The following is a 12,554-nucleotide window of genomic DNA, read 5'->3' on the forward strand; positions in this document are numbered from 1 at the left end:
TTTACTTCAGTTGTTCAGCAGAATGCTGCAAAGCTGTTTCGCTGTGAAGCTCCAGAAATGTTTTGTGGACAATGAAACGTCACCTGACTTTCCATCGGCATGAGGCTGAGTAGATCTAGTCTTGGCTGTCAAACAGAATCACTAATGCTGCAGGAAAGAGAGTTTATCACAGCTCAGGAAGATCAAGAGAGTTTCAAATATACCACGAATATATCATGACCGGTGCTGATTGGTTGCGGGAGTAGTAGGGAGTGAAGAGTGAAGGGAATAAATTCGTCTTGACCTCACAGATTTACAGTCTGCAGATTACATCACTGTGTCTTTAAAGGCAAAGTAATCTCAGTACAGTAAAATGATTGATTGTAAACACATAAAGCTGACATGAAAATTGTCTTTGCGTAAGAGTTGTTCCCGACACTTTGTGGATTTGCAGATTTGGTTTCCACCCCACCACCAAAGCTGTCCTCCCTGTTACCATTTATAGACTGAGCAAGAATTCATGAGACATCACAGAGCTGAACTGGCCTTTACCGTATCCATTTTTATTTACGCAGCTGATGGATAAAATGTGGAGGCTGTGTGCTACTGTCCCAAACCCCACAGAACCATTGAACACTGTGTGTCTGTATAAAATGTAACTTATCATCTGTGTTTAGTCCAGGATGTAGACCTCCAACATCAGCTTTGTGCCTGTTTTGACTGCAGATATTCTTATTATGACTCTGTGATTCACAGCAAAGAGGTTTTCTTTATCACTCGGTGAAAGCTGAGATGTTGCTCACAGAGTAATCCGAAGACCTTTGACTTGGTGTTTTGGCTGCAGCTGTCTCTGAGGTGTGGATTAGCACGGCAGAGGTTGTGGAAGTGATGGAAGTGATGTGCTATCACGCTGCAGTCCTGACTCAAACATGCACGAGGGTTTCAGATTCATTTTTCAGTTTTGTGGAGAAAAGAGGAACAAACGAGCTTCAAGAACTGTTTTAATTTTGTGGTTAAAACAACTTTCTTGTTGAGCTCTTGAACCAGTTTTAAAAGGGATGTTATAAAAATAAGGGAACATATGGGGATTATTATGATGCCACACAAAGATAAGCTCAGTTTTCTGTCATCCATGTTGAAATAAAGTGTGTTTTCAGTTGCTTTAGAGTCCTAATAATCCCTGAGAGTGTAGCAGTTCTTTAAAAATGATTAACAGTCAGATCCAATCCTAAACCAGTGACTCCCACACCGGCTGGCTGTCTGAGTCCTGACTGTGCAGAGAACTTAAGCCAGTGTCTGAGTCGTCGTCGTTCCCACTGTGGGTCTTCGACAGACCCCTGGCCTGCTCCACCCACTCGCTCTTCCTCTCCAAAGTGCTCATCATCCCCGTCTTAACATCCTCCCCGTGGCAACATCCCTCCGTCCTTTCCTCTATGTCCAAAGTGTTCACTTTCTCCAGCAAATCCCTCATCTCCTTCTCCCTCGCCACACAAATCTCCTGGGTCAGCTCTAAATCGCTCCTAATTGCTTCTAAATCCGTGTTGAGGCGCAGGCCGATGTACAAACTCGCATCTAGCTGCGTCCTGAGCCTCTCTCCTTCCAAAAGCAGCTCGTTTTCTGATGCTGCCGTGTCTCCTGCTGCGTCTCTGCTCCGCAGCTCCTCCGTCCTCCGCTCCATCCAGCGGTGGTTCAGCTCCTCCTGCACCTGCGTCCCGATGGTGTCTATGAGGGCCTCCTGCTGCCACAGCTCCTCTTCCAGTCTCACCACCTCCTCGCACTGTCGCACATACTCCTCAAACTTGGCGAGAGTCTGAGCTGAGCACAGTTTGTCCGCCTCTCGGCTGGAAGCTGCAGCCGCCTCCACTAAATACGTGTCCTGCACATAGTTAATCCCGTGTCTTCTCATCCTGTCCAGATGCACCTTCGCCTCGCACCTTTCGATCTCTGCGTCCAGCTCTGTAATCCTCTGGATCTGCTGGCGGATGGTGTGATCCTGAGAGATCACCAGATGAGCCAGAGTTTCCATCCTCTCCGCCGAAGACGCGTCTTTCTGCACCCTCTTCCTCTTGTTGATCTTCTCCAACTTTCTGAAAGCTTTCCGAACAATCCGACGATGTTTCTCAGGTGAGATGGCACCCATGGGAGGGCGCGCGGTGCCCGTGGTGACACAGGGGCTGTGTTTGCTGAGCACAACGCGCGCCTCTGCGCTCCGGGCTCCGTGGTTCGCCAGAGACGCGTCGCTCTTCACCAACACGAACTTCACGTTCCTCTGCTCCTCTCCCCACGCCACCCACAGACGCAGCACTTTGGTCCTGTTCGGTAAAATCCTCTCGAAACCTCTCCATTTCTCCACCAGGCAGTAAGACTGTCCTGCGGAGAGGCCGAGCTGCGAGTTCTGGTCCTCCAGAAGCACTTTGATCACATCAGCGCAGGTTGTGCGCTTCGACAAGCCGAAGATGAGCTTCTCCTCTCGGCAGACCCACACTGAAATCTTACCCTCCTCCGACTCCATCATGAGTGTCTGCTAAACTTTACCTCTCATCAATAAAAAAAATCACAACAAGTCCTTCTTAAAGTTGTTTTAAATCCGCATGCGTCCACACTCATGTCCTCTGTGTGCCTGCGCGCTGCGTCCCAGACGCGTCTGCGGCTCCATGTGTCCCTCTGGGCGCTTTTCTGAGACAAGGAAACATTTTGCTGCCCTGTGATCACATGACCCCCATCAGCAAGTGTCAGTAAACAGGACTTCAGTTTGTCATGTGTGATTTTCTGGTGAGAGGAGCCGCTGGAGCCAGGATGATGTCAGCAGTGTTGAAAGAAGTACCCAAAAGTGAAATAAAAGTAAAGATATCGAGCACATTAAGTACAGATGAGTATCAAAAGTAATTTTCTGGAAATAAATTACGTAATAACGTGTGTACATACTGTATGGGTCGACCCTTTGGCTCTGATGCAGCATGAAATCTGCAAAGTAACTTCAGTTATCAAAAACTGTGGTGGAGTGGGAGTATAAAGTAGCGGAAAATGAAAAAAAACAACTCAAGTACAAGTACCTCAAAAGTAACTTGAGTAAATGTACTTTAGTTACACACATGTATGGATTTCAGTGCCGTATTAATCACATGTTACATTCTGAGGTGTGTTGGATGTGTCTTGTGTGATGCTGTTGTGGCTGTATCCACCAGTTTCTAATGAAACGGTCAAAGGTAAGCAAGTTAAGGTGAGTGTGAAAACAAACAAACAAACAAACAAACAAAATAATGGGAAATAAAAGAAACTGATACTGGTTATATGATACTGGTTGGGTTGATATGGACTGGTAGCAGAATTTATATCTAACTCTGGTGTTACTGTGATTAGTGATGCACAATAAATATCCACGTGATAAATCCTAGGCCCCATATTTGGCCCAGTATCGGGAAATTTGTCATATCAGCTTTATACTGGTAGCGGTGAAATTATAGCCGATAAATGGAGCCAATAATATGAAGCCAAATTGCTTTTGTTGACTTAACAAGCTCAGCATTCATGTACTCAAGTGGCAGCATGTTCCTCTAAAGTTGGTTTGCAGTCTGTCAATAAACAAGGAGAAGAATTAGAGGTGCAGCAAGTTGTTGTAGTGCTGCACCTGGGTAGAGCCACACAGTGTAGACTAGAGAGCCAGAGGTGTCCTGCTCCATCCAACACTGGTGACAACATGATTGTAATTTGCAATACGTGTTCAGCAAAGGTTCAGAGAGGAGTGAGAAAGCCCACGAGTTTTAACACAACAGATTTTAGTTAGTTATGGAATATTAAATCGCCACATCAACTCCTTACAGGTCAGGACTTGATCGCTGAATCTTGTGATCTGATGCAGCCGGTGGTTGTGATGCAGTGAAATATCAACAGCGAAACACTTTCAAATAATGAAAACTATCATTCAGACTCACACAGAAGAAGAAAGAAGAGAGAGTCGCCAAGGCTGCGTGGCGGAGTCAAGTGATCGGCTTCAGTTGATTATCTTTTTTCTTCTCTTTCACTTTTGTTGATATGATTTAAAGGTTTACAGTGAGGAGGGTTCCAAACATTGTGCTGCAGCACTAAAGGAGAGCGGCTGAGTCTGAACTGAATGTGTACGAGTGTCAGCTGAGGCTGTGTCTGTCCTTGATGCTTAAAGTCAAGTGATGTCTTTTTAAAATGCTATGTCGAGGACTAATTCATCATTTGGACCCTGTTGGCTTTCAGTTGATTATCCTTTTTCTTCTCATTGACAGATTTCAGCCTTGGCGAGTCTTGAACTCACTCGTGAACTTTAATCGCAAAGCAAGAGAGCAAACTGCTTCTCACTTCTGTCTGTGAGACGGGCCAACAGACAGACTTTATCTGGAGTTTGGGTTGTCACTGCTGCTGGATCTGTCCTCACAGGAGGCATGTAAACCCAGAGACACAACAATAAACATCTGATACATTTATCGAAACTCGTGGTAAAAGATGTCTGCCAGTTTTTGGACGTGCATCCTGTGGTGCTAAAATACATGATAGATCTTGTTTTTAAAGGATAGGTTCGCCCAAAAATGACAGAAATGGTCAAGAATATGAAGCGAAACTAAGGCAAATGAATATGATTTAAGTAGGAAAATAAACAAAGAACAATTTGCTGATGTGTTCATGCTGATCTGTCTTTAAAATTGAATTTGGATCAGTTTTATTAGTTGTTTCCTCCATCGTAGTTAAACACATTACAAGGAGTTTGTACCTGGTTTAACAGTCTCCGTAATGACCTACATAAGTATGCGAGACCATCAGCAGGTAAACTGGCTATTTCTGTATAATCATTATGGTTTTTCTCAGCGTCTGTCACCAGGTCAGACTCTGACGTATGCTGCTGGATAAGTCATCTTTTTTTATCAGGATGAATTGAGGAGTCTCACAGTCTGAGGAGAGAAGCTGCTCTGTTGTCTGGTGGCACCAAAACAAAGTTAACTTTGTTTCACAGATACATTACCTCACCGTCATGCATCCTGCAAACAGATGTTGAAAACAGAAAAACATAATTTGAGATATGTTGCCATGATGTTTTTATTGCTTCCAAAACGAAGGCACACACCAGCCAGATCAATTTTTATTGCAGGAGGCGGTGGTAATGTTTTTGTCCCTGGGGCCACCGACATCCACCAATAATAAGTTCTTTGTAGCTTTAATGATTGAAAAACTGTGGGATAGGTGGGAAACGTTTGTCGACCAATGTGATAATTAAAATAAAATATTTTCAATCTTCACTCATCATCAACAATCCTCATTCAACCATGGACTGAGATAATCATTCTGACATTTTGGGGGGGAAATAAATGACAATATTCAAAAGTCAGACAGAGTTACGGCCAATTAAAGGTATTCTGTTGTTGTAGCACCTCCTAAAATGTCATCATAATCTGTCAGATCAGACACACACGTATGTACACATGAAAGATGGTGTTGAACTACTGAAGAACCAAGAACTATAATTTTGCTGATACCCCTCACAGCTCAGGAGGTGTTAATGAAAGTGTGAAGAGCTTTTTAATCGGCCACGGGGTGGTGCTACATACTCCAAGAACTAATCAGATTTTCTTGAATGCTGGAACCACTTTCTATTGAACTTTATTGTTGGGTAGTGTTTCACATATATTATCAACACCAAAAGTCTTTCTGCAGGATGTGTACTAGCAGTGTGGTTTGAGAACCCTACTTGCCTAGATGTAACGTCACAATTTTCCAGTATAGAAATTGCAGCTGATATCATTCCCAAACTACCTGACGCTTGGCTGTCAATCAACAACCAAAATAAAATGGATAATGTTTTGTTTTCATCAATAATGTCTGCAAACACTGCAAGAAAATAAGCTAATATTTTCATTTTTAAATGAGTAACCTCTGATACATGTAGTTTAAATGGTCATAGTTATTGTTTGGGCCTTTTATTACTTTTATCATCTCATTTCTGCTACAAGATTTGATTTAAGATGCTAATATGACTGTATTTTTAATCACACGGTTTATACTACAGGTTACTGGTGTCGTTATGTACAAGTTAAGGGACTCATGATACTTTTAAACTAAACAATGTCTCCCTCTGGTGGTGGCTTCTGTTACTACAGTGGTGTACATTAAATATGTTCCCTGACATGTGAAGCTGTGACACTAGCAGTAAAATATAAAGCCAGCCAGAGGCTCCATCTACTGTTGATCTGAGGTTTCTGCAGTTAAAGAGTTAAATCGACAGAGTCATGACCGGAGCACTGCTTTCTTACTACTTCAGCTCGGTAATAATTCGAAGCGACAACAAAAGGAGGCAATATTTTTCAGATTTATTTAACTTCAATATTGCATACATACAAAGTATCTAGAAAGCTACAAAATATCTACTATTATCAAGAAGGCATCATAATGTTACGGAGCAAAGACAAGACCATAATGCAGAAACACGGAAACATCGCAGAGCCTCTTTTCTCTCCTTTGCTCCAACACTTTTTTACTGTCAGGGATACGAAAAGATATCACACATCTGTACCAAGAAAAAAGCTAAGATATAATTTTGTACAAAGCACCTTTTTACAAAAACAAGTCTGCACACAAAACCCAAAATGTGTGTATGATAACTATGTGAGCTGTGTGAAAAGTCACTTTAAAGCCACCATCTGAAAAATGGTCATAAAACAAAAAGGTACCAGTACCTACTCTTCAACATAATTACAAATAACAAGAGCTAAACTGCTGATATGTTTGTAGCATGATTCCTCAACGTTTTTTTTTGTTTGTTTTTTAACGTGTCCATTTCCTCCTCGAATGGTCCACCAGACATTCGTGCCAGCGAAGGCATCAGTCCTGCTGTTGTAGTGTTGAAACGACATGTCAAAATGTACCAGCAGTGCAGCAGCAACATCATTACCATCTTATTCGGCTTGCAATATACAGATGATGTCATCACAAAACCAAGTACAACTGTATACAAGTACAATAAGAAAACAGGAACGTCTCACTAAATAATCAATAAATGTGAACAGATACACAGGGTAAACATAAAGAAAGCCTCAGCGTCCACAGGACTGTGGCAAAATACTGAATGATTGAACTTTATCTGCATCCACCAGAGACATTGTCTGCAATTATTTAGAGCTTCTTCGGCTAAAATACTTTAGATGATTATAATTAAATGTTTGAATAGCTATGGTCTTTGTGGTGAAAAGTATTAACCTTGACGGCCTCGTCCACATTAGCAGTTGTGAAAAATTAGTTTCTGAAACGGCATCTCAAACAGTTTCAGACGTGACCGCATTAAAACAGTTTCGACTGTTAGAATTAAATAACCTTTCACTTTCCGCCCTGAAAGATAATAAATGATAAAAAAGTTGGTCTCTGCCACGCCGACATCACAGCTGCATCATCAACGGTAACATTGTGAAAGTGTGATGTTTGTGGTTTTCAAATCGTGCGAGCGTGTGGTCGCGGGAAAGAGGGAAGAAAAACAACCAAAAAAAAAAAAACACTTGAACCTGCAAGTGTGCACGGAGCAGACAGCTGCAGTGTTTCTACGAGTCCTGCATGCAGTCAGCAGCGGTACGTTATCAGCAGGTCTTTCAGTCTTTCCTTCAAATACTCAATTTGTGAAATCAATTTTCAAAATAAAAATGAATATATCATTTATTTATTTATTACCAGTAACCAGCTATCCTCTGCCGACATTACAATCCTTCTCAAAGGCAATGTGGTGATTGGTTTCACTTATGTCTCATTTTTTGGTCTAGCAACATTTAATTTGTAATTTCTGTCTGATGTTTTTGAAGCTGGAAATTTTAAAACCAAAGGCACTTCCTTGCTACCATGCAGGACATGACAAAAGATTGACTGTATCTCTGTATTTTTTTTGGTCTTCTACAACAGGAAAGGCAGTCAGTCTGTGTTTATAGTACACTCTTTGAAAAAGGCTTACAGCGTTAGAGAAAATATAACCTGTATTATAACTCTTATTATAACTTAATGTCACATAAGTGTACTGCCACTTAACAACAACAACTGTATTCCTCGGAGTGTACCAGTTATAAGAAACGTGATTTGTAAGATGCGAGTTGTTTTTGCCTGTTTCATCCACAGAAAACAAAGGGTAACGTTAGAGTATAGTCTAAGGCACTGTACATCTACCCTTTGGCAGATAATATTGTGAATTTCTCACACAAACGTATAAAGAGTCTTCCCGTGTAGAGATCACAGTTTTAGTGGCATCTTTTGGAGTTCACACAGCTATAACATGTTTAAGGCTGGGGGATCGGTGTAGGCCACAGAAACATGTGAACATAGTGTGAAAGGCAGCAATACTCTGGCTTGGAGTTATTCTAGGCGAGTCTTCCAGGGAGGGCGAAGCCACAGCGGACTGAGCCAGGCATGCCGTTTACAAGTGATTCATAGTGTTAGGATTTTTAAAACTACTATTCTGAAACCACAGATGTAACTGGGGGAAAGTAAGCGTCACTAAGGCAAGCTCAGGAAGGGGAACAAAGTGCTTTTGGACGAGATGAGAGTCATCTGTCTAAAACCCAATTATCCTCCTGTCAGCTGTCACAGAGGAAAGACTCGTTTGCAGGACAGAAATGCTTAGCAAGGTGGTAAGACTTTTTGTCGAGCAAATGCAAAAATGTTTGTAGTTATTTTCACAGTGCATTAATTCTGTTAGTGTCTAAGACTTGGAGTGCTTCAACAGGGATAAATATAGTAATGAAAGCTGGGTTGGTTTTAAAGAAATAGCAGTAATTCTGCAAGATTAACAACTACTCTCCTCCAACTACCGTCTTTGTAGTGTTGTTAGTTTTGTTTCTTTGGAAAATCTATTGGCTGTGGGTGCACGTCTGTATATCGACAGTGTGTATGCTCACGAAATTATGAAGTACAGACGTACAAAACACACTCAAACAAATTAACACAGACCACATCAGGCCGCTGATAGAAAAGGCAGCATTCTTTTTTTTTTCTTAGTCTACATAACAAAGCAGAAAGAGACAACATACATATTTCCATTTACCAAATCAATCGAGTAAATTCTTTAACAACGGCCACATTTATACCCAACGGAGAACATATTTTAAACAAGAATTCCCATATTTAAACATAAAACAACTGTACCGCAATTCACAGCTGCAGTCAAATAACAAACACTTTATATTAAAACAAATTTATAACAACCGACTTCACCCGATGACCAAAAAGCATTGTAGGTGTGACTTTCAGGTAGAGGCACTGCCACTTGTTTTGAGGTTGGTAAGTCTATGAAAGGGGGGGAGTGGGGATTGAGCGGTGGGGAGGGAGATGAGGAAGCTCGGAGCCTCTCATTCCTTTACCAGTCTGTAGATATGATGCTGGGCGCCATGCTCGCTGTTTGAGACTTCAAACACACACGCCATACATAGCAGCGTCTCCTGGGTGTCCCTATTCGTCACCACCTGCAACAGAAGAGACGGTCACTCTTTAGCAGACAAAAGCAGCATCCAGAGCACTCAGAGTAATCTTTAACTGAACAAATGAGAGTTGCTGTATTTTAAACAAAACAACACAAGAACCAAAAGCTGTGCTTTTTTTTCAAAATGTTTTCCTCGTTTCCCAAACAGTATTCAAAAGTGAGTGAATGTGCACTTAAATTTAATGCTTTTTAACACCTTTTCAAGATAATAAAAAAAAAAATGAAGATGATTTTTGGACCAATCATCTTTTTCTTATTATTTTGTTACAAGTTAAGGTACGCAGTATATATGCGGTCCCGTGCAGAGGTGGGTTTTATGGAGGAAAATGATTATTAGAGTGAGTTAGTGCAATCTACATTTTGCCAACATCTCTGTACCCACTTTTTTAAATCTCTTTTCGTTTTTTTTTTTCAAATTCCTAAGGTAGCAGCTCGTTCTTCTTGGTTTTCTCTCACTGTTTCAGCTTTGGTGTGGTGTTTCTGCAAAATCCTGTCAAATGCTTTTTTTTGTTTTTACTCAGCTTTTGCAGTATTTCATTTCTTAGGGTTTATGTGTTTTGCATTATGTTGTCTTACTTGTCTTTTAAATCTGTATAGTATTTGATTTTATTTGGACGAGCACTTTGTAACCTTGTTAAGAAAGGTGCTACATAAATGAAGATTAATTATTATTATTATTATTAGTATCTTTATAGGGTTAAAGTAAATATCATTAGGTCCAGCGGTATATTTAAAGATTTGTAACATCAGAAATGTGAATTTTCACACAGAAATTAGACAAAAAGAAATTAAAAGATGATTAAATGAAATTTGATGAAATGTTTGTGGTTATTAAACCTCACAAATACAAAGACCCAATATTTATCACATTGAATTGAAGACATTTTAAGACTTGAAGGACCTGCAAACCCTGAAATTTTAAAAGCATTAATGACATAATAAAAGATAAAATAGAAATGTTTTACACTTTGATTCCTTCAGTATGAAAATGTAGCTGCATGTGCAGTCAACCATATACAGCTGTCAGTACCTGCACCTGTGGAAATAATGTTATGTTAATGTTAACTGACTGATTTAACAATTACCCTGAAACCTCAAACCAACCAGCTTTGCAGGAGTGGAAGTAACTAATTACAGCGACTCAGATTACTGTAATTAAGTCTTTTTGGGGGTACTTTTTTCAAGTCTGTAATTGTATTCATACTTAAGTGTACATTGCACCATGTAATCTATTTGATTACTTTTAAAATCCTAATTGAGTACAATTTGAATTCATGTCTAAACCTTTCATCGGCATTTTTGTAGACGATAAGACCACCTGATCACAAACAGGCCAATGAAAACCTGACATACAGAGAAAACACTAAACTGTGCAGCAGGTTCTGAGAGGTGACGATGAGCACTGAGCAGAAGAGAGCCATTAATACTGCATTAAACATCAATGGTTAAAAAATAACTAATACTCTGAGTAGTTTGAGAAAAATATTTTGTACTTTTACTGAAGTATTATTTTAATACCAGTAGTTTTACATGTAATTGAGTAATATTTCAGTAATGTAACTGTACTCTTTCTACCACTGCAGCGTTGATGTTATAAAATTAACGAACATGCACCTCACTGTTTCTGTATGAGCGATGAGAACACTCAATATGTTTTAACACAACAGGTAGATGTTATTTTACTTTAAGACAAAACAGTGCTGTCATCATGATCATTATCCTCTAGGTGAAGTGAAAATGTTTGTTTCTTTTCGTTATTTTACATCAAACATCACTGAACAGAGAGGATCAACAGTCATAAAACTACAAGTATAGAGACGAAGTCCATTACCAAAAACAAAACTTGGCTGAAATGCATTATTTTCAGTTCCTGCGGCAGATTTTAGAGCTTCTTAAGATATTCTTAATCTTCTACGAAGAGGAAGTAGGTAATCATTGATCTACAATAATCTCTAAAAGCATCTTATATCACGATGCTTTCAGGAAACACTTAATCTTAAAAATATTCGTTGGATGGATTTATGATGATCTTAGCCTTAAGATTCTTTTGAGCCCCGGCTGCTATTTTGCAAGCACAACCCCCCACATATAAGTCTGTCTTTTTATTTAATTTTTGCTGTCTCTGTAGCAGTGAATGACCCTTTAAGACCCCATGTGATGGTTAATAACAGGGGTTCCTGCCCCCTCTTATCCTCCCTTTTCCCCTGCAGATAATGAGGCTCCTCACACTGTGTTTCATCCCCTGTGGAATGAGAGCAATGTAGGACCAGCGAGAGGAAGTCATCGCAACCCCCCACACCCTCTTTTTTTTTTTTATTAAGCCAGCTGGAGCCAACAACACAACCTGACAGCAAAAAGAAGAAGAAGAATGAGAGTCCTGGAGAGGTATCTCGCCCACTCAGGTCAATGATGTGATTACCAATAAGATAGTGAAGTTCTCCAACACGCTGTTCATCATATATTTCTCTGGCAGATGTTTTAGCTTATGGATGAAGTTGATCATGTATTCACACATGGGAGACCGGCTTATCCTGTAGACAAAGCGTCCGTTCTCAAACCGTGCATATTCAGTCTGAGGGGAAAGAGAAAATACTTTACTTGAGGCAGCACATATCAATGACTTCTGATTCACGGTATGGAAAGAGTCCTTACCTCAACTTTCTCGACCACCTGCTTGCCAAAGGAGCAGACCTTTGTTGAACACGTGATGGTCATGTTCTCTGAGCTCTCGTACTGACTAGTGACTCCGTAGAAAGACCCAGTATCATCTTGAACGTTGCAGTTCAAGTCAGCCTGTGATCCAGAGGAAAGAAGAGAGCATTCAGTGGTTATTAATATTTTTGTTAAGGGAATAAACTAAGACACACATCCACAGTAAAAGGAGTTAAATACAATTTATTAAAATGTTGAAATAAAATATTTGTCTTTACAAAGATTTTTTGCCATTTCATACAAGAAAAGTAAGGTGTAAAGGAGAAGTGATGAGACAAAACTAAATCTAAACTAACTGAATAATTATGTTTAGGTACAGAAACCTTTGTGACAACATTAATGTAAGTAATAACAAGCCTGTGTATATAAACATTCTTCGGATTGGTAATTCAAG

The 12,554-nt window shown here is 40.2% G+C and overlaps 2 protein-coding genes across 6 annotated transcripts in view; both read right to left on the minus strand.

The window, feature by feature from the left end:
- Nucleotides 1–1,207: 1,207 nt before the first annotated feature.
- On the minus strand, nt 1,208–2,494 carry rassf10b (Ras association domain family member 10b). Its single transcript, XM_073465271.1, has one exon. The coding sequence runs from the start codon at nt 2,492–2,494 to the stop codon at nt 1,208–1,210; it is 1,287 nt and encodes a 428-aa protein (XP_073321372.1).
- A 3,794-nt stretch (nt 2,495–6,288) lies between these two features.
- The window catches only part of tead1b (TEA domain family member 1b), a 53,293-nt gene continuing 47,027 nt past the window's right edge, over nt 6,289–12,554 (minus strand). For all 5 annotated transcript variants that reach the window (XM_073463775.1, XM_073463774.1, XM_073463773.1 and 2 more), the window contains 3 exons: nt 12,101–12,241; nt 11,868–12,020; nt 6,289–9,431 (listed from right to left, as the gene is read on the minus strand). In XM_073463775.1, the coding sequence (XP_073319876.1) occupies nt 9,318–9,431; nt 11,868–12,020; nt 12,101–12,241 (408 nt within the window). In that variant the 3' untranslated portion in view covers nt 6,289–9,317. The remainder of the gene's footprint in view (nt 9,432–11,867; nt 12,021–12,100; nt 12,242–12,554) is intronic.

This window comes from Pagrus major, chromosome 4 (assembly GCF_040436345.1).
Source record: "Pagrus major chromosome 4, Pma_NU_1.0".
In the NCBI taxonomy this organism is placed as follows: Eukaryota; Metazoa; Chordata; class Actinopteri; order Spariformes; family Sparidae; genus Pagrus; species Pagrus major.

Coding starts and splice junctions, on each gene's coding strand:
- rassf10b (XM_073465271.1), bottom strand. CDS start 2,494: ATGATGGAGTCGGAGGAGGGTAAGATTTCAGTGTGGGTCTGCCGAGAG.